Source organism: Corythoichthys intestinalis, chromosome 3 (genome assembly GCF_030265065.1).
Source record: "Corythoichthys intestinalis isolate RoL2023-P3 chromosome 3, ASM3026506v1, whole genome shotgun sequence".
Lineage (NCBI taxonomy): Eukaryota > Metazoa > Chordata > Actinopteri > Syngnathiformes > Syngnathidae > Corythoichthys > Corythoichthys intestinalis.
This window is the reverse complement of record NC_080397.1, coordinates 40,163,696-40,186,728: the sequence shown is the minus strand read 5'-3', so window position 1 is coordinate 40,186,728 and position 23,033 is coordinate 40,163,696. Positions and strand designations below refer to the sequence as shown.

At 38.5% G+C, this 23,033-nt stretch overlaps 1 protein-coding gene across 1 annotated transcript in view; it reads left to right on the top strand.

Annotated features, from left to right (window-relative positions):
- The window catches only part of loxl2b (lysyl oxidase-like 2b), a 64,169-nt gene that overhangs the window by 4,152 nt on the left and 36,984 nt on the right, over nucleotides 1-23,033 (top strand). Inside the window, exons 2-4 of the mRNA XM_057831166.1 lie at nucleotides 3,217-3,570; nucleotides 3,728-3,903; nucleotides 20,863-21,074. Coding sequence (XP_057687149.1) covers nucleotides 3,228-3,570; nucleotides 3,728-3,903; nucleotides 20,863-21,074 — 731 coding nt within the window. The 5' untranslated portion in view covers nucleotides 3,217-3,227. The remainder of the gene's footprint in view (nucleotides 1-3,216; nucleotides 3,571-3,727; nucleotides 3,904-20,862; nucleotides 21,075-23,033) is intronic.

The window sequence follows — 23,033 nt, the reverse complement described above, 5'->3', positions numbered from 1 at the left end:
GACAAATTGTCAATGTCACTCTTTTCTAACAAAAAAAAAAAAAAAAAAAAACATTTTAAGCTATAGCAATGTTTCATTTGAAATGTAAATTACTGTAAGTTTATTTTGTATTTTCTCATTACTTCTCTAAACCATAAACCAATATACTGTTGGCCTACAGTGGGGCAAATAAGTATTTAGTCTAACTACTAATTGTGCAAGTTCTCCCACTTGAATATATTAGAGAGGCCTGTAATTGTCAACATGGGTAAACCAACCATGAGAGACAGAATGTGGAAAAAAACCCAGAAAATCACATTGTTTGATTTTTAAAGAATTTATTTGCAAATCATGGTGGAAAGTAAGTATTTGGTCAATACCAAAAGTTCATGTCAATACTATGTTATGTACCCTTTGTTGGGAATAACGGAGGCCAAATGCTTTCTGTAACTCTTCAAAAGCTTTTCACACACTCTTGCTGGTATTTTGGCCCATTCCTCCATACAGATCTCCTCTTGAGCAGTGATGTTTTGGGACTGTCGTTGGGCAACATAGACTTCCTCCTCACACCGCGACGTCAAAATGATAACAAGAACGGTGAGAACGGTGAACGGGGGACCTAGTGAATGACCTACAGAGAGCTGGGACCACAGTAACAAAGGCTACTATCACAATGTGCCGCCAGGGACTCTAATCCTGCACTGCCAGACGTGTCCCCCTGTTGAAGAAAGTACACGTCCAGGCCCGTCTGAAGTTCGCTAAAGAGCATTTGGATGATCCCGAAGAGGACTGGGAGAATGTGTTATGGTCAGATGAAACCAAAATAGAACTTTTTGGTAGAAACACAGGTTCTCGTGCTTGGAGGAAAAAGAATACTGAATATCACCATACCCACTGTGAAGCGTGGGGGTGGACATATCATGCTTTGGGGCTGTTTTTCTGCAAAGGGATCAGGACGACTGATCTGTGTAAAGGAAAGAATGAATGGGGCCATGTATCGAGAGATTTTGAGTGAAAATCTCCTTCCATCAGCAAGGGCATTGAAGATGAGACGTGGCTGGGTCTTTCAGCATGAGAATGATCCCAAACACACAGCCAGAGCAACAGAGGATTGGCTTCGTAAGAAGCATTTCAAGGTTCTGGAGTGGCCTAGCCGGTCTCCAGATCTCAACCCCATAGAAAATATGTGGAGGGAGTTGAAAGTCCGTGTTGCCCAACGACATCCCCAAAACATCACTGCTCTGGAGGAGATCTGTATGGGGGAATGGGTCAAAATACCAGCAACAGTGTGTGAAAAGCTTGTGAAGAGTTACAGAAAACGTTTGGCCTCCGTTATTGCCAACAAAGGGTACATAACAAAGTATTGGGATTAGGGTTGGTCCGATCATGTTTTTTTGCTCCCGATCCGATCCCGATCGTTTTAGTTTGAGTATCTGCCAATCCCGATATTTCCCGATCCGATTGCTTTTTTTTTTTTTGTCTCCCGATTCAATTCCAATCGTACCCGATAATAATTCCCGATCATATACATTTTGGCAATGCATTAAGAACAAAATGAATGAAACTCGGACGAATATATACATTCAACATACACTATATAAGTACTGTATTTGTTTATTATGACAATAAATCCTCAAGATGGTGTTTACATTATTAACATTCTTTCTGTGAGAGGGATTCACGGATAAAAAGACTTGTAATTCTTAAAGGATAAATGTGACTTTGTATATTGTGACTAAATATTGCCATCTAGTGTATTTGTTGAGCTTTCAGTAAATGATACTGTAGCCATTTAACTGTTGTGCCCAAATGCATGATGGGAAGTGCACCCATGACTGTGCGTAGTATTACCAATTGATATATCTTTTCTGCATTGGGAAATAACATAGGGTGTTAAGAAAAAGATCAATTACTACCTTTCTTCCCCACATTGCTTCCCACGATATTACTAATCGTAGGGAGAGGGATTGTAAAGCTTTAACCAATTAAAAAAATGCTCCAAAGGCTGCCAAAATTCACTCTACTCAGTTTACTTTATGCTGCCTTTTAGCTCTATATATAGGTAAAATGGCGCCAGTACAGATTGAACGCGAAAATGCGTGAGTGGGTCGTGCAGCGCATGCATTAATTGCGTTAAATATTTTAACGTGATAAATTAAAAAAAAAAAAAAAATTACAGCTGGTAACGGGATAAATTTGATAACCCTACCTTAAGCCTAAACTAAAGACTCTGGATGAGTGTAACATATTATGTCTGTAACGTTAAATACAATTAGAAAACGATTTAATAAAAAAAAAAAAAAAAAAAACAGTATATATATATATATATATATATATATATATATATATATATATATATATATATATATATATATATATATATATTAAAAAAAGGCATGCCCGATATTTTTTTGCCGATTCCGATACTTTGAAAATGACGTGATCGGACCCGATCGATCAGGATGCCGATCGATCGGGACATCTCTAATTGAGATGAACTTTTGGTATTGACCAAATACTTATTTTCCACCATGATTTGCAAATATATTCTTTAAAAATCAAACAATGTGATTTTCTGGGGTTCTTTCCACATTCTGTCTTTCATGGTTGAGGTTTACCCATGTTGACAATTACAGGCCTCTCTAATATTTTCAAGTGGGAGAACTTGCACAATTAGTGGTTGACTGAATACTTATTTGCCCCACTGTATATAATCAACTGGGATTTTATTAGTGCATTTATACATGTAAGTGGATTCAATTACCTTTTGCTCCGTCATTGTGAAAGTAATAGGGGATAAAGACTCCTCTATAACTACTTTTGACAAAAAGTAGTAAAGAGAAGTAAAATAGAGTTCAGAGTTTTGCCAAGCTCTATAGTTTTGCATACGTGAAAATTACAGGGTACAAGATTCCTTTGCTAGGGTCTAGAAAAGTTAAAATATCTTAAAAGAAATACTTTCCATGATGGAAACAAACTCATTGCATGTCCTTCTGCTTTTTAAAAGGCCTTGTAATTTTCTGCACGTGAAGCCGTATCCGAGCAACATTAGTTCATCTTTAAAGAGTTCAACTTTGGGACCAAACGAGAGTCAGAAAAAAAGAGGAGGGTGACACATGACTGCAATTTAATTTTGTGCTTTATTCCATTACTGTATTACAAATGTGGGATTGATGTCACAATGTTTTCACACAAACAATCAGACTGAATGAATTCTCCCTTTTTCTTCTTCTTCAGGTCTGACCAAAATGTTGCTCAGTCATTATCTGCCCTGCTGCACCCTATTAGTGCTACTAGAGCTGGCTGCAGCCCAGTATGAGCACCACAGCTACCCATATGGCCAACCTGAGCCAGAGCAGGAAGAGTACTCTGCTCCCCAGTTGGCGCCTGACACGCCCAGAATTCAGCTCAGGCTGGCAGGAGACAAGAGGAAACACAACGAGGGTCGTGTCGAGGTTTTCTACAACAACCAATGGGGGACTGTCTGTGATGACGACTTTACGATCCACGCTGCACAGGTGGTGTGCCGGGAAATGGGCTACATGGAAGCAGTTTCATGGTCGCCATCGTCAAAATATGGAAAAGGAGAAGGTATTTGATGGTGAAGCGCGTGGAATGTATGCAGAACACTTCTTGGCTTAGAAATCGGTGCAGGCTTTACATAGATTTGCAAAAAACAAACAAAAAGACATGCATGGCTACATACACCCATAGTGGCACTAATGAATAATTATTTTGCTCCCATCAGGACCCATCTGGTTTGACAATCTCCACTGCACTGGCAAAGAGAAAACTTTGGCATTGTGCCCCTCCAATGGGATTGGTGTTTCAGACTGTAAACACAGTGAGGATGTAGGAGTGATGTGCAGTGACAAGAGGATCCCTGGATTTAAATTTATCAACATTCTTCCCAACCATGTGGAGGTACAATTTGAGCATATATAGTTTTTTGAATTCTTTGTACCGTGTCATGTGTTCTACTAGTCTTTGGTGACGATTAAGTTAAAGTGCGTACGACACCAATAAGCATGTTTATTTCATATTTCACGTGTTGTTTTATGCTCTTGAATGAAATGAATCGCTTGGATGTGTGTGAAAGTGATCGTTTATATATTCAATTTTTGAATCCCTCGCCATGAAAATGAGTGACTTCCGGCTCCAGTCTTGGGTTTAGGACGAATGCGAATGTGACGTCACCCGGGTCAGCATCTCACAATACAGCATTGCCTTATAGCATGCAGATGGACTGCCGATTCAGCTGATTTCGCGGATTAATTTGTTTATTTTTGGCATCACGCCAGCCAAACGGCTGCAGAAAATTATTGTTGAACCAAAGAGAGGCGTGTGAGGTTTTTGGGTTTCATAAGGTTCCCGTTCACCGCGGATATTGGCCAAAACAAGCCCTACTACTGTGGGACCATTGGACTTACGAGGAAGTGAGTAAACATCGTGTTTTGTATTATGTCAAATACTGGGATCATGGCACACGTTTTAATTTGGAGGTGGCTTGCATTGTGTGACTGACATGCTCCTTTTCCACCGAGAATGCCACTCGGCCGACGACTGGCGGCTGGTTGCACATCCCCCCGCCGGGAGAGCGCTACACTCGGCTTATTGCCCTCTTCGTGTGCCCGGCGTTCTGTCAAATTTTCCACCCGATCAGAAATTGCAACATTGTGTTAAAAATGGCCACGAATACAGCGATTGCAAAGTAAACACGACAAACTTTCTTTAAATAAAGGAAAATTTACTTACATTTGATTATGGACAGACATGTAGAAGAAATCTCCTCAGACATATCCTGCCATGTTAGCTTCAAAACAACTGCAAACTGCTCTTCATTTATGTCTTCGCCGCGTAGTAAAGCATTATTTTATGCCATATTCGTGTTGACCATGTGGCAGCTAAGCGCTCCTCCGACATTGGCCGGTCCGTCCGGCGGTACTCTCCAGCTGCTTCCCCGGCGAGGTCTCCTATCCGTAGCAGCACAACGAGCTGTAACTTGCTCGCCGCCGGGCGGTTTGCCGATCAGCGTAACCAATCGACAACCCCACCCACCGCGGTGTGATATGAACCAAGCTAGTTTTGTGTGATTTTTCGCATCGAAAAGCGAAAAATAAGACTTTGAGACGTCACTCGGTTAGGGTTAGCATGCCGGCTAGCTGTCACACCTCTTGGTTTGTTTACATTCTCCGAAGCCGGGGCAGGGAAATGACAAAAGCGGGACTAACTACGGTGGCATTAAATATCGTTCGGGAGGTGCGACAGTAAAGGTGAAGTCAACAGTTTTGACCATTATGGAGTAATTTTGCCATGTTGTACTGAATAAATGCATTTTTATTATTTCATATTCCATTTAGCACAAGACTTGTTTGTCATGACCATACCATTTATTTAGCGATTGGGGGAGAATACTTGAATAAAAAGAATATCCTGTAAAAATATTGGAGAGCCTGAAACAATGACATTTTGCGGCTCTCTTCGTCGCATTTTCCTCGTTCTGTATAATCCCCCCTCAATGGGCTGAATTCTAAATCAGATGAAACCATTACCCTGCCGACGTCATCCACCTGTTGGGGACGCTAGAGCCCTATATTGGCAGGTGTGGCGAAACGGCGGATTAAAAGACTAATTTCTCGTCATCTGTGCTTTGCCAAATTATTGTATATAGTCAAATCACCTCAAAATATGATTCTAATTCACATAAAAATGCTATTTAAGACTTTTTTTAAAAAATCCTGTCGTACACACTTTAAGGCTTTTATAATGGAAATCTACAAAATGAGAGGGATTCCCATATAGTAAAAATCAATAAGCCTGTGAAGTTTGAATCAAAGCAACTGGACTGTACTTGTTTGTTGAAGACATTTCACCTTAAATCCCAAAAGGTTTTTTTTTATTCTATTTATAAAAGAACAGTCTGTTACAAGTATGTTACAACTATTGTGAAGAACCTGACATTGACTGGATGGCCACTGGCGAATTAGTTAAATTGATCCACGGATAAAAAGATGTAGTTCTTAAAAGATAAAAGTTATTATGAGTTAAAATAATTTGATTTTGAAACCCCTCTTTATGTTTTCGTTTTGATACAATTTGTAAAATTAGTTTAACTTGTAGGTCGCCATTGTTGTTGACGTCGCAGGGCGGTGACGTCACATGGTTACGCTGCCGGTCTTCCAGAATATGACTCTAGCAACATAAACATGCCACCTGTTCAACCCTTTAAATTTGAACCTGAGAGGAACATCAATGAGAATGACAGCACTGTCGATATTTCACAAAATGAGCAGCAAAAGCAAAATAAACAGGAAAGACGGGATGAGATGAGACGAGAGTAGGGAAAAAAAAACTGGTGTTCTGCCAAAATGTGCTACAGTGGCAAAATGTCCTTCTAACAGCGAATTTGACAACTTAAGCACTATCGTGCGCTTTCAGCTTGTTTGTTTGGATGCATACTACAGAGCATACTAAACATGCCTTAAGAAAATACTTAAACGTAGTAAAATTAAATTAGGGTGGTTTAAATATGCTATGTGACTAATGTGGTCAGCAGATCAACAATCTGCATTAAAGCTACCACAAAAAACAATGCTTAAAAGTATGAGAGGAAAACACACGCAAAAAGTATTTTGAGGCAATGTAAAGGTAATAAAAGACTCAATAAAAACACGAATAGTAAGTACTCGCCACTTTTAACCAATGAGCGTATGTGTTGGACGTCTCGCCGCGTAGAAGGAATTGCAGTAACCCGGTAGTATTCGTCAAGTGACAGTGACAATCTACGACATCACCCCGAGCGTCCATTGCGTGCTTAAAACATGGCGGCCTCTGTAGATCAAATCATGTACTGAATATTACAGATTTTTAAATCAATGGCAATATTTCATGTGTTTCTAAAGTCTAATAACATATTTTAGTAAAAGAGAACAATTATCTCTTATTAGAACCTACAAGTCTTTATGTCAGAGGTTCCCTTTTAAACTTTAGATAACATTTAAGTAAATATTTGAATTGTTTGGATATTTGAAGAGGAAATTCGAAGCCATTTTGGCTTTATTGAAGTCATCTCCCTTTTAAATGAATGAGCAGATTTGGAAAAATAAAATACATGCACAGGTCATCATTTCTTGGCTTTAAACAGCTCTGGACACTTGAGGTAAACAGAAGAACCCTGACTCTCTGGTTTAATAACAGTCATTTCCACATGGACTACAGGCGAGTATGTCAGTGAAAGTAGTGTTTAACTGGTAATTGTTAGGTGTTGGCATTTGTAACTGTCAAAAGTTGTCTGGGTGAACTGATTTCCACTGATTTCTGAGCTGAACAATAAGCATGGATTGAATTCCTGCCAAACTCAGTGTGTTATCTTTTTGTTCACTGTGCAAGACCCATGATTTCACATTCCGATGTTATGATGAAAAAATGTAGTGCTTTGATAATTGAGATATGAATGGATCACAGGCTTCCTATGTAATTTTCCATCATAGCATTTTACCCTTTCTTCCTTTATTTACTATTGTACTTAGTGGGAATGTTTTACTGCATTGTAGGAGTAAGTACATCTATGTTAAATGTAGAGAGGTTGATGTAATGGTTTCCCAAGAGCTTTTGATGTCTGAAGTCAAGCAGGGTGGTGAAAGTCTGATTCAGCGTTTCCATTATTTAACACATCTGGGCCCCATGCGCATTGCATTATCATCTGGAAGCAGTATCCTGGTGACCCACCCAGCTACATTCTGGTGTGTAATGGTGGCAATGATTATATACGGTTGAGGGTTTTTGTGCAATCGGATGATTAGTGTACTCCTGGAGCATGTCGAGGAACCGCAGCCTTCCTAAGTGGTGCTAAACTCAGTATGATGGCCAGCAAGTGAGACAAACAAAGAAAATACTGTGACAATGAGCTAAGAGGAGGGTGAAACGTGAGTGCAGTCATTCTTCTGTGTTAGTCTTCATCTTCTTAGGTTTTTTCTTGAACATGTGTAAGAATTGCCTGTCATGTTGCTCTACTAAGGATTTCAGTGGAGTACGCTTGACAAGTTTATCACAGTAAAATGTACAGTAAACAACTGACAGTCAGTGTTTATAGAGGCATGCCTCTCCAGGGTATTTATCTATCCATGTCTATTTATATCGCTGTTTCAACATGATGCTTAATTGGTCATTGGGAACTTTCTGAGATCAGACATACATTCATAAGCATACATTCCATTCTTTTTTAAAATGTCTCCAACATCTACAAAATTTGGTGTTTGTGAAACATGTTTGGCAGTTTTATACTGCTAGAAGACAATTCAGTTCAGTCTAAAACATGTACCGTATTGGCCCGTATATAAGACGGTGTTTTTTTGCATTGAAATCACACTGAAAAAGAGGGGGTCGTCTTATATTCGCGGTCTAGACATTATACCCATTCACGACGCTAGATGGCGCCAGATATCATTGAAGCGATGTTCTGTCATGACAGATCTCAGCTACTCTCCCCATTCTCGGCGCTAGATGGTGCCAGATATCATTGAAGCGATGTTCTGTCATGACAGATCTCAGCTACTCTTTTTAGTTTAACCAGTTTGCATTATTTTATTGCAATGTTTTTCCTTATTCAGATTTGTTTCAAGACTACAGTAACATTTAGACTTCATTTTGATGGTTATTGCAGTTATTGCAATTTTGTTGTTTTATCACTATATATTGGTTTATTTACATTTCAAAAACCAATTAATTAATCACGTTAAAATATTTGACGCAATTAACGCACATGTCCCGCTCAGACAGTATTCTGCCTTTTGGTAAGTTTTACAGCAAGGCTTTTTGTGCTGTCTAACAGCGAACTCTTGTGGTCGCTTTGCGACATGGTTTATTGTTTTCTTGCCAGTTCAATATGGCTGCGCGACGTCTCTGTTGTGCTTATATGATCCTTGGACAAGATTTGTCCGTAAGTATGGTTGTTGTAAAGAATGTACATATTATGTTAATAAGCAAAATGTTAAATTTTTTGTATGAGACGCTTTTTGTTTATGTTTAGTTAACCTGTATAGCGTGCTAAGCTAACGTTGTTGCTAATGCAATGCTTGTGTACTTTTTTTTTGTAGTTTTACGACGGTCTAAAGAGGACAATGGTTTGAGGCCATTTTATTAATAAATCAGATGAAAAAGGAAGAAGTCTGATTATTAAGGCGTCGTTCACTAGTTGTCTAGCTTTGGAAAAAGTAGACGCTTTGGAGTGAGGACAGCATAGGCAGATTTAAATGACAGTAGAGTGAAATGCCCACTACAGTCCTTATGTACCGTATGTTGAACGTATATATCCATCTTGTGTCTTATCTTTCCATTCCAACAATTTATTTTACAGAATATGTATATAATTCACAGAAAAATATGGCATATTTTATAGATGGTTTGAATTGCGATTAATTATGATTAATTAATTTTTAAGCTGTAATTAACTCGATTAAAAATTTTAATCGTTTGACAGCCCTAATATTTAAATGTTCAGATGTTAAGATTTGAATGAGGCAAAATAACATGCTTTTTCTCTCAAATATATTGTTATAATCATTTGTTTCGGATGTACTGTAATTATTTTCTGCAAAAGAATTAATTTGGTGTTCAAAAAGTCTTTTTTCAAACTTCAGTCTTGAAAAAAAGGGGGTCGTCTTATAATCAATGCCGTCTTATATTTGGGCCAATACGGTATTATTTATTGTCACCCCGTGGGGTTGCCGGTACCCATCCCAGCAAACAATGGGCAGAAGGCAGGGTACAACCTGAACTGGTTGCCAGCCAGTCGCAGAGCAATTTTAGTCAGATTTTTTTATTGTGATTTACTGTATTTAACAGTGAAAAGCGCAAATGAGAAAAACACTTATTAGTAATTTTCGGATTATAAGCTGCTACTTTTTCCCCCTTATTGTGAATCCTGCGCCTTATAGTCCAGTTCGTCTTATTTGTCGATATATTTGGGTGAATAGGTACCACTTTATTTGACCGCGGCATCATAAGACTGCCATAAGACCATCATAATTAAGACATGGCACTATCATGGGCATTAATGAATGCTTATGACATATGTCATTAAGTGTCATCTGGCAAATTAAGTCACTAGCTCCATTCATGTCCAGCTCGGATCTTTTACATCCATTCAAAAGTGAGATAACTTGCCGGATGACTCAACATGACATCCGTCATAAGCATTATTTAATGCTCATGGCAGTGTCATGTCATAATTATGATGGTCTTATGACAGTCTTATGGCGCCACTGTCAAATAAAGTGTTACCAAATACCATAACTAGCAATTAATGAAACAACTGGAACAGTAACTGAAGAAATAGTTAGCACAGAAATTGAAATTAGAATGTTATTTACATCTGTAGCGCAGCAATGCATGCTAGGAAGCATGTTTCACGACAAAAGTGTTGGCTGCAGGTGGCAGCAGAGGTTGACCGTCTCCCCCAAGGGAGCAGTGATGGCCAAATGGACCTTCTTGAAGCAATGAAGCTTTGAACCAATTGGCTGCAAAGCTTCATTATGGTTCATCTGGTCTTATGACAGACAGTCTTATGATGCCGCTATCAAATAAAGTGTTACCATTGAATATCTTTTGGTGTAAATATCTCATAATACAGTGAGGACAGCTGCGGCTCATAGTCCAGTGCGGTTTATCTATGAAAAAAAGCCGTTTTTGTTTCAAATTTGTGGGTGGCGGCTTATAGTCATGTGGGCCTTATCGTCCGAAAATTACGGTGACTGGATGTTCAGAGGAAATTTCCAATGGATGAAAATGTGATGTGTGAGGTGTTGCTTGTCTTTTTGGAGTTGCGTAATTGGGTGCAAGTTCTGTACTACTGAGGTTATAGCTTGACCAGTTTGCTATGTTTCCTGCATCTTTTTAACAAACGCTCACAGCTGATAAACTAAATTGCCAAGTAAAATTTAAAAAAAAAAAACCTCCGGAATTAAACAGGCAAAACTTTTTTTTTCTTTTTTTTTTTGCTTTAATACATTAAAAACAGTAGTAAATATTGTGTACAGTAGAACGTCAGGATTAACAATTGCATCCAAAACTTCTGATTCACCTAAAATATTTTCAAAAACCTTTCTGAAGACCTTTTATTTGCAATACATAGTTCCAATATGTCATATCACATGCAGCTTCTGTTCCTGGCAAACCATTTACACGTTTGTGAAACAGAAAAGAAAAAGCTTAAGCAACAGCAAGGCCAACACAATTGATTTATGATATTATTTTCTTTGTTTGTTTTTCTCATTTTCCCATTCCACTCAACCACATCCACACACAACTTCATGAGAAAATTACACAGTCACCTAATGGTGTGTATGTACCTCACATTTTCCTGTCTTAGGTCATTTTCTCCCTGAGGACATAAATTCAAATATTCCACTTTACTCCCTGCAAACTTCCAACTATTTTCGGGTTGAACTGTAAATGTGCACTGCCAGTATTTTCTGTGGTGTCTTGCTATTTCCAGGGATCAAATATTAAACTAAGCCACCAACTTCATAATACCAAGTTTCTAATACTAAGTTTTGTTTTGGACATTTGCTTGCAGGCAAACAGATGTCGTGGTCTGGTATTTGCAATAGTAAAATAGTAGATCCATGATTTTTCTGTGCATTTCACTTGAGGGCTGAAGCTTAACATACAGTAGCTGACTTTCGTCTAGCTGTGTTGATTGAGTCTCCTTCCATGCAGTATGGCAATGATGCAAACTGAATTGATCGCAAAATCAATTCAAAAGAGAAAGCATGGTGCATGAGGAGTGTGATATTTTTCATGTATAAATGCTTGGTATGTCATCCCGGAGAGCAACACGTCAAGGTGTTCTAAATAGACACTATAAGATGCTGTATTATGAAAAATGTATAGATTTCTAAACTCTGCAACAATACATGGCAAAACATTCAATACAACAATGTAAACAATATGGACAATATTCTTTGGCCTAGGTACAGTAGATTTAGCTTCTTATGCCGATTAAAAAAAAAAAAAAATACAATTTCCATCTTTTCTAAAGAATGTTGTAGTTTACTGTTTGTCAAGGCATTTTGAAACATCTGTTTCCACTTTGCAAACACAATTGTTTTTTAAATGGGGTACTGCATACCGGACATAGGAGTCCATCCTGAAACTGAAAAATCGTAATTTTGTATTGTACAGTGGAATGAAAAAGTATCTGAACCTTTTGGAATTTCTCACATTTCTGCATAAAATCACCATCAAATGTGATCTGATCTTTATCAGAATCACACAGATGAAAAAACAGTGTCTGGTTAAACTAAAACCACCCAACCATTTATAGGTTTTCATATTTTATTGAGGACAGTATGCAAACAGTGACAGAAGGGGGAAAAATGAGTAAGTGAACCATCACATGTAATATTTTCTGCCCCCCCTTTGGCAGCAATAACTTCAATCAGACACTTCCTGTAGCAGCAGATCAGTCTGGCACATCGATCTTAAGTTGATTTACTTCTGTGTTTTGGACCATTGTCTTGTTGCTGCATCCATCCTCTTTTTAGCTTCAACTGTCTGACAGATGGCCTCAGGTTTTCCTGCAAAACATCCTTATAAACTTTTGAATTCATTCTTCCATTAATGATTTCAAGTTTTCCTGGCCCTGAGGCAGCAAAACAGCCCCAAATCATGATGCTCCCTTCACCATGCTTCACAGTGGGGATGAGGTGTTGATTTTGGTGAGCTGTTCCATTTTCCCTCTACACATGACGTTGTGTGTTACTCCCAAACAATTCAACTTTGGTTTCATCAGTCCACAAAATATTTTGCCAAAACTTCTGTGGAGTGTCCAAGTACCTTTTTGCGACATTAAACGAGCAACAATTTTTTTTTTTAGACAGCATTGGCTTCCTCCGTGAGTCCTCCCATGAACACCATTCTTGGCCGTAGTTTTACATATAGTTGATGTGTGCACAGAGATATTGGACTGTGCTAGTGATTTCTGTAAGTCTTTAGCAGACACTCTAGGGTTCTTTTTTTATCTCTCTGAGTATTCTGCGATGAACACTTGGCGTCATCTTTGGTGGACGGCCGCTCCTTGGGAGAGAAGCAACAGTGCCAAACTCTCTCCATTTGTAGACAACTTTTCTGACTGTTGATTGATGAACATCCAGACTGTTAGAGATTGTTTTGTACCCTTTCCCAGCTTTATACAAAACAAAAATCCTTGATCGCAGTTCTTCAAACAGCTCTTTTGATCGAGCCATGATGCACATCAAACAATGCTTCTCGTCAAAACATTTCTTACCAGGTGTTTGTTTTATAGTGGTCGGGGCAGCTTTAAACCACTCATCAGTGATTGGGCATTACCTGACTGAAAATGTTTGGTAAAAATTGGTTTCAATTCCTCATTATGTCTCCTTAGGCAGAGGGTTCGCTTACTTATCTCCCCTCTTCTGTCATTGTTTGCATTCTATCTTCATTAAAATATGAAAACCTATAAATGTTTGGCTGGTTTTAGTTAAAGCAGACACTGTATTTTCATCTGTGTGATTCTGACAAAGATCAGATCACATTTGATTATGATTTTATGCAGAAATGTGAGAAATTCCAAAAGGTTCAGATACTTTTTCATACCACTATATCTACAGTAGATAATACATGAATCCCTAGATACTAATGTTTTTTCTGTCTCAAAAATGGTTTCCCTAGTATGTAATGGCATACTGGCATAAATGGACCAATTTAAAATCCCAAAGTAACTAAACTAAAGGCATTTACGTTGGAGGCTTCGCATTAATAACATGCTATTCTTCCTGCTGGAGAAGTTATTTCTGCTGTTTTTTTTAGAGCTGTTGAAGCCCTCTATTGGAAACACATGTTCACGAGCGGCATGTTCTGTTTTTTCTGGCAAAAGCTCATCTGCTGCACAAGAGTTATGGACAGAAGGTGCATCACAGTCAAAAACGTTGACACCAAAAATATTTTACTGTTTAGACATTGGGATGTCGTGTTGCTGTGGCATATAACATTGATTGTCTGTACACAGGACAGTGGCTGAAAGATGCTATACATACAGCTCCACATCACATATACCAGGTATTAGTCACCAATACAGAAATATAATGTTTGATATAATAATTTAAAAAATATATGTGAGTACATTCTAAATAGGGCTACAGCTATCGAATATTTAAGTAATCGAGTATTCTACTGAAAATTCCATCGATTAATCGAGTAATCGAATAGAACATATTTTTCTAGGTAAAGATTAATTATAAATATACATGAGAAAACAAGACATTTTAACTAATATTGAACTATTTCTAGACAATCAATGTCTTTATTTTAGATGTACATTGTTGAAAACAGCCAACAAATGCATCTCAGACGTGACTAGAAAAAAAAAGCCAATTCACTGCTTTCACTCAAAAAACTTAAGATCTGATGAAAAGAATTCTTATTTCTTACCTAAAAATGTCATTACACTTGATAACACACATCACTTAAAAGTTAAATGTTTTTCCCACGTGTTTCAATTGAATTTCCATTTGTGTCGAGTTCTTGTTAAGTTTTAAGTTTAGGTCTAAATAAGTCCTGATAGGATTTTGAGTTTTTGCAGTGTTCAAAATAAATGTATGATACCTGCTGTATTGGAGCACGTTAGGCACCAGTGCTACTTGGTGTTTTATCCATCAAAATTAAATGGACTACCAAGCTAAAATTGACAGTTAGCTTTATTATGTTTTTATTTTACACCCTCATCACTCTACAGCGCTGTGTTTTTACAGATTAAATAAAGTCTGTATGAAAGACACGTTAGTCACAGTAGTCATAATTAATAGAAACCTAGCCCTCCACAGGGATAACGTTACGTTAGCAGGGTACAGTAATGTTAATGTTATTTACTAGCGCTCCGTTAACTTAATTTTACCTTCTCCCAATTATCGCTACTCCACTCTCGGAGTAAACGGGGTGCTTTCGGTGGAGCGGGGGCTAGGAGGGCAGGTCAAGTGGTGGTGCCCGGCCTGGCTTTCAGGGGTGGTCACTAGAGGATCGGCACTGCCCTCACGATTCGATACTGTCACGATTCGGAGGGTCACGATTCGATTCGGTTCAATTCGGCAATGCATCACGATGCATTAAAGCCTGGGATGCATTAAAATTCTAAAGCAAAGCATATTTTTCGTGAATCATGAGGCAACACAAGCGGTCAGACATTAAACAACTTTTTATTGGCTCTTGTGTCACTCCTGGTTGAAGTCAAATGAAAATAGTATACTTTCAGATATATATTTAAAAAAAAACAAAAAAAAAAAAAAAAAACATCACAGCATTTAATTTGAATGAGACCAGGGCTTTCTCTTTTTTTTTTTTTTTTTTTACACACAGTAGCACTCCCTCTTTCTCCGCTTCAGCCATTGTTATGTTATGTGCTATCTCTCTGCTCTCTCGATTGCAACTGCGCATGTCTGTGACGTTACTCCTGTGAGGAAGCGGATTAGGGTTCTTCGTCCCCCCTGCATTGCTTTGAATGTAAAGTATGCTTTATATGCTTTATAAATGTAACGTAGCTTCCTCTACAGGTAAACATGAGAATAATAATACAAATGGGGAAACCAAACCTGTTGCATCACCGGAATTGCGCAGGGAAGATTTTTGAACGTACTTATATTAGAGCCTAGTTCGGGCCTAAAAAATCCAGCCCGGCCAGACCCGGCCCGGCCCGGCCCGCGCGTATTAAAGCCCGACCCGGCCCGAGCAATTAACTTACCTTGCAGACCGGAGCCCGAAAAAACCCCAAATTTAATTTTTTATTTGGTATGCCCGAGCCCGAAAACCCCCCGAAATTTTACGTTTTATTTGTAGGCCCGCGCCCGGAACATCTAGGCTATTAGTCTTATATACAGTATTTTAAAATGCGCTGAATCAATTCGGCTTGTTGCCCGCATCGAATCGAATCGTCCATGCTCCGCATCGGGATGCATCGCCGCATCGATTATTGTTGTGGGGTTGTGGGGTCCAGCCGGTAGTGCAGAAGCATCGGCGGGGCTGCGGGGAGCCGCAACCGGGCGGGGATAGTGTTATGCAATCGCTATCTTAACAGTCAAAACATGAAACAGTGTTCGCCTTGGACTCCAGCTTGAAATGCTCCCACTACTTTTGACATTTTCTGCTTTTACTTTGTACCTTTGTCTTCGCTTTCGTCGGTTTCTTCGTCGTTACCTCTATATTCATGCGTGGTTGGAATCAAATCTATCCGCTGCCTTTCTCTTCTTCCTGTATCTACGTGACATCAGCGCATTGTGCTGCATTAAAAGTAGTCCCGACAAAAGGTCATGCTTAGAGCTGGCAAAATTAAACGATTCCTCGAGGCGGAGAAAATTCCTCGATCAATTTTTAAAATCTAGTTACTCTAATCGTTTCAGCCCTAATTCTTAAGTATACTAAATTATCTGTAAATGTAGTTTTGCCATCTGTTTACAACTAAAACAAAATATTTATTTGTAAAGGATAAAGTGAAATTTAAGCTGAGAAGACATTTCTGATACATTATACCCCTTATTAACCTCAGCTAAAATGAAAAAAAGATTTTCCAAGAGAATATAGTTTTCCTCTTTGACACAATGATAACAATTTCTGCTTAATTACATCACATGCAGCAGTAATGATTTATTAAAATGAAAAATTTATATCAGCAGGTCAGACAGGTTTATCTGCAACATGCCATGTTCTTGGGGCTTTTAAAAAAAAAATCAGAATAGCTTTAGTTGGTTATGCAGTTCAACTGGATTTAACAAATTTATAAAAGTGAGAAACACTGCCTGATGTGAGAACGCCAAAACAGGATATGATTTTCCACCCTCGGGTGGTAATTTCCCCATGTTGTACTTTTGATCAAATCAGCAGTGCTACTAAACAGCATGTTTGCCCTTGTAGTACTGGTTTGTAAATATCATTACAGTCTTGTTCGAATTTGTTTATTAATTTTTTCATCACTTACATATCTCATGTAGTCAGAAAATGCATTTTTTTTTTACCATATTATTCAGAGTTTTATTTTCCAAAGAATACTACATTTGTAAAACACTGCCTTTGACAGCAATAGAAGTCAAATATCCGATGTTCACAAGGAAAGCTGACAGTGAAAGAAAATTTTCATGAAGTATGAAGTAATTTGTTCAGTAAAACCTCAGTATAATTACCTTTTTTAAAACTACTTTGTACCTTTTTTCTGCCTGGGGAAAAAAAGCAAGCTAGAAATGGCTAACTAACAATACAATTGTTGGGAGAATACCACTAACATATTGTTTAAGCATTACCTATTTTTTTCTCCTACGCATGCATGGCCACAAGCAGTCATTCTTACGATGGATATCTCATCCCCACAAGCTGTCAGATATGTGGTGCGTGGTGGAAAGCATTCAGTCACGTCATATTTTCCCCACTGTAAATTGGGCTTGTGCACGTCTTTGTATTGGTTGTGAATTCACTAGATTGAATTCCAAGTTACGATTGTGAGCCTCTGTTCTGTTGTGATTGACTGGCGACGTGCCCACGCCATTGTTCGCTCAAAGTTAATTTGGATCACATGTGATCTTGACCATTATAAGAGGTAGAAAATGAATTGTTTGAAATCTTTCTTTGTTCCATTTCTTCCTCACCTATGGAGGTTCCTAGCATATTTTGCTGGATTACTTTCGCACTGCAGCATTTTGTTGCACAAGATCAAGAGCCCTTCACTTAATTTTTTACTTGTCATCCCTCAAATGGCTTTTCCATCTGTGCTAGTTTCCCTTAAAACAAGACACAGGAAAGGCCCCTCTCCCTGGAGAGCGCCTGAACAAAACAAGGCACACATGTTTGTAATTCTTTTCTTTTTTTGGTAGCTAAATCTCTCATTTTTGGGCGTGAGAGACCATGTGAGAAGTGTCTGATTTCCAGACTGAAAAAGAGTTAAGCGCAGTTAGATGAAGTCAAAGAATAGAATAAGTATTCACATTGTCCAGCCAAAGAGTAAGTGCTAATCTCAAGATGATGTTAAAATAGCTTTTGCCATGTCTGATTTTCCTATATGATTTCTTTTAAGAAGAAAATGAAGGTTTGGCAGTGATGTTATTTACCTCCTCAAGGGCTGCCTTTTAACCCCTTTTTGGTTTGTCATCTTATTATAAGTCTGCAACTGAGTCTAGTATTGCGCATTTAGTAAACAAAGACATTGGGCCACAATCATCATATGCCAATTATATTATACCCTATATACGATACTACACATTGTTACAAGCTAGCCCATAAATTATGCTCTGCTTTCTGCTAATACATTCAATAAATTTGAGACTGCTCAGAGAGAGGTCTCACTATCTCACTTACTGTGTTCTTCAAGTTTTACTTGCATAGGACACTAGCGAAATCCATTACTCCTCCGTTAAGCCTAAATTATGCTTCTGCGTTGCGGTGACAGCATAGCGACGATGTAGACCCTATGGCGTCAATGAGCATTCGATAGTACTTCGGCAAGGGAATGCGTTGCTCTGTAATTCACCGCCAAGCCACTAGAGGGGTGTGGCATTGTGTTTGTACGGTTTTTGGGGACTCTTGTCAACTTCTTCTAGTTTTCAGTGGATCTTCAGCTCATCAACATTGAAAACAAATGTTGATCATGCAAATGTTGAGGCATAGGCGATGCAGAAGACGGTTGCGGAGGTCGTCTGTCCCACTGTTGATGCCGTACAGAGTCTGGCAGTCACATTATGAATTCTAGCATCGGGTGGAAGCCAGCAAGCTGCGTTGTCCAGAATTTTGTCCGATTTCTTTGCGGTGTCCTACAACCAGCCAGTGGGAAGCTATAGCAGATTTCTGGCGGCTATGGCTATATTAAGCCTTGATAATAAACACGTTATCATAAAAGCACCGAGGCACTCTCAATCAGTGATGATGTATCAAGTGTGTGAACTGTCTGTTGTTCAAAATTAAACATCAAAACAATTCTTTTGACACCAAACCTGGTCTTTATTCTTCATATACTTGAAGTGTAAAATGTAAATAAGTCACAGACTCACTGCAAACATTTGTACACAATAAATGATAACGTGCACCAACCAAAAATACGACATAAAGTGATAAAACCCTGGCAGTTTTTGGCCGACTGTGTCACCGCTTCATGTGGCCTTTCGCTTCCGAACACACACATACTTGTCTCAGAGGTTCTTCCATTTTTTCATGCAATCGCTGACCTCCAGCCCCGTATTTTCAGCAATCTCCTTCCACGAATTGCTTGCCCTTTGGCAATCTTTATAATATCTTGACGAGACATTGTAGAGGTTGTTGTACTTGTGGACCTCTTTGATGATAAGCTCGTCGGCTTGGTCCATTTTTGTGTGTAGCACAACAATGTTTGAAAATGGCGGTGATTTCGCGCTGAACAGGGAACATCAGTCTGAACGGGCCAATCACAGTCCATTTACATCACGTCACCACGCGTTGATGTGACGCCCAGTCTGGATTCATTGGAGGTGCACGTCAGGCTATGGCGGAGGGTCCTAAATCGGGTCTGCCTTAACCCTTTAATGCCTGCAATATGAAGCGATTGTCAGAGAATCACAAAATTTGAAAAATAAGGTCTTAATGAAACCTTTTTTTTTTTTTTTCAAATTTGTAAAAAAAAGAAAAAAAAATATGTGTAATAAGCGCTCTAATATCTATAACCCTTGCTAAATCCTGTTTTTTTTTTCTCATGGAATCTGCAGATGCATGAGTTGACTTGCATCCATTTTTTTATTTTTTTAGGAAAGATATTTCAAAATTCTGAATTAGTCTCAAAATCATGAAATTCTAAGTGTATCAAATGTGATACATTTGGCAAGAAGGGGTTAACGGCGTAGGTCTGCCGCAGAAGAATAACTCAGGATTATGCATGGACAGATCAGATGAAAATCGGGAGGTATATTCTAGGAATGTATACGCAACAATCCTCGGAGCCAGATTATTATTATTTTGTGTCAGAGCTGATTAGTTATACGTATTTATTAATTGTGGAATTAAAATGTTTCGTACTCCATTATTCGTGGACGGGCTCGAAGGAAATTTGGTGGGTACAGTATATTCCACGGATGTACCGTATATGTATTGATCCTCGAAGCCCAATTTTTTAATTTTTTTTTTTTTGTGTCAGGGCTGATCAGTTACATTAATTAGTTAATAGTTATTCCACGTTATTCGTGGACGACTCATAATGGAATTTGGGGGGTACAGTATATTTATCAGATTGTATATGCATCGATTCTCAGAGCCCTCTTTCTAATTTTTGGTCTCAGGGCTTATTGATTAAATTAATTTACTGTGGACTTATTGTTGCCTGTAGGTTCTGTTTTAGCCAGTAAAGGATGGGCGGTCATTGTTTATTTTGAACTTATTTCTTTATTAGGATTTCAACGTGTTGACATCAAGCAGACAGTTTAACACTGAAAAAAATTCAGTTGAAAACATAGTATGTCTTTTTTTCAGAAGTTTGTAACAGAACATTGGCATCTTTAATACAACTAATACACAGGTGGCTCTGTTTATCTGAACTTCAGTTACTATGGAGAATCTTCAGTTTATGAGCTTTTGAAGGCAGTTATGGTGCTACTTCAAGAACAGTAACAAGGTGTTTTACTTGAAAAATGTCTGATCACACTGTGCTGGCAGGGCACAGCCAAGGTAGCATTTAGGAAATGGGGTGTTTTATTGTGTATGTATTATGTAACACAGGAGGCGTGTCAGGTCAAGTGTGATGTCCATATATTCTGTATATATACTTCTGCTTCTCTTTTGTAGGATTGTGTGTGAGGTGAAAGCTATTTCAGCTGTCATTAGGTGAGAGACTTTCAATTGGTTGATCCTCTTGTTTCATATTCTTTGCAGAACCTTGATATTCAAGTTGAGGATGTGCGCATTCGAGCCATTTTGTCATCATTACGTAAGCGGATCCCTGTGACCGAAGGGTATGTGGAGGTGAAAGATGGTGGTAAATGGAAGCAGATCTGTAACACCGAGTGGAGCCAATTCAACAGCAGAGTCATCTGTGGCATGTTTGGCTTCCCTGGGGAAAGGAAATACAATGCCAGAGTCTACAAGTAAGTATGTGCATTAATAGTATAGTGCAGGTGCAAGAACCAAAGCATTGTTGGCTATTTCTATGACAAGTCATCATTATGAAATACACTATTCTTGTTGTGTAAGAACAATTTGATCACCAACCCCCCCTTTATTTTCTTTACTAACACGGAGCTGTTCATAATTCCTTCCAATGTGACCAACTGCTGAGTCCATCTCAGTGGATAGAGGTTGGCCAGTGATCACAAACTAGGTTGCTTAAAATCAAGATTGATGTCGGAGGCGTTGCTCAAATTAGCCAAACAGTTACAAATTTTATCACACTCGCCTAAAAAATTATGCTGCTGCAGTTAACACTGATTTGAGTGTGTAGCCTGGAATTTTCCTTTTCTGCAGCAGACCATGGCGAATCTTCAACTTTCCATCGACGTGTCATCTTGCTCCTATTATGACTCCTTATGAAACGTGTAGTGTGTTTTATAATGGTGCAATGAAAATGCAACCAAAACTGGAAGATTGGCAGCTATATAAATATTAAAAGTAATGGTACACACAAGTCACAGTTTGGTACGTACCTCGATACGGAGGTCAAGGTTCGGAACAGGTTTGATACAACAGAAAAAACAAAAAGGCCTTTCTTTAATCACAGCATTTGAAAGTTAAAGTTTGTTCTATTGGCTAAAAAAAAAAAGTAAAGCTCTTATCAAAGTGCAAGAAGAAAACATCAAACTTGTGAATTTGTGTTTATGTAGTTCTAACATTCTTTAATTCACAGTTTATGTGCAAAAATAGACAACACAACCACAACTAGAGCCTCTATTTCACCATTTTGCAATGATCCCTCCGTTCCCATGCGCTGTTCATCTGTTTTCGCCCAGTTTGAGCAAGTTTCTTCTTCTTTGGTCGAAAACATTGTTAGTAATATAAAGCCCTCCGGTTCCCCCTCCGATGTAATTCCCCCTCGCTTATTTAAAGAGGTTTTTGACATCATTGCTCCACACGTCTTAAAAATTATTAACTGTAGTCTCCTTACTGGCACATTGCCATGTGACTTTAAGCATGCAGTAGTAGAACCTTTATTGAAGAAAAGAGGCCTAGACTCCACCCTCTGTTCAAATTTTAGGCCCATTTCTCATCTTCCATACATCTCTAAAATACTAGAAAAGGTTATCTATAGTCAGCTGCTACCATTCCTTGAAGAAAACCAGATTTCGGAACCATTCCAGTCTGGTTTTAAATCCCTCCACAGCACTGAGTCGGCACTTTTAAGAGTATCAAATGATATACTGGACTGTCTCAGGAAATTAGAATACACAATATTCTAATTTTTTGAGACAGTCCTGTGTATATATACAGGACTGTCTCAGGAAATTAGAATACACAATATTCTAATTTCCTGAGACAGTCAGGAAATTAGAATATTGTGTATTCTAATTTCCTGAGACAGTCCTGTACTGGACTGTCTCAGGAAATTAGAATACACAATATTCTAATTTTTTGAGACAGTCCTGTGTATATATACAGGACTGTCTCAGGAAATTAGAATACACAATATTCTAATTTCCTGAGACAGTCAGGAAATTAGAATATTGTGTATTCTAATTTCCTGAGACAGTCCTGTATATATACACAGTACTTCTGGCAACAGACTCTGGCAAGTTTGTTGTTTTAGTTCTTTTAGATTTATCTGCAGCATTTGATACCGTAGACCATCAGATTTTAATTTCTCGTCTTGAACACAGTGTGGGTCTTCAAGGTGTCGCTCTTGAATGGTTTAAGTCTTACCTAAATGAACGGAGTTTTTGTGTGAAAATGGGCAATTTCATGTCCAAAAAGGCATCGCTTCCACATGGGGTTCCCCAGGGATCTGTTCTCGGCCCTCTTTTATTTTCACTTTATTTATTGCCTCTTGGTTCTGTTTTTAGAAAACATGGTGTTTCATTTCATTTGTATGCTGATGACTGTCAGATCTATTTTCC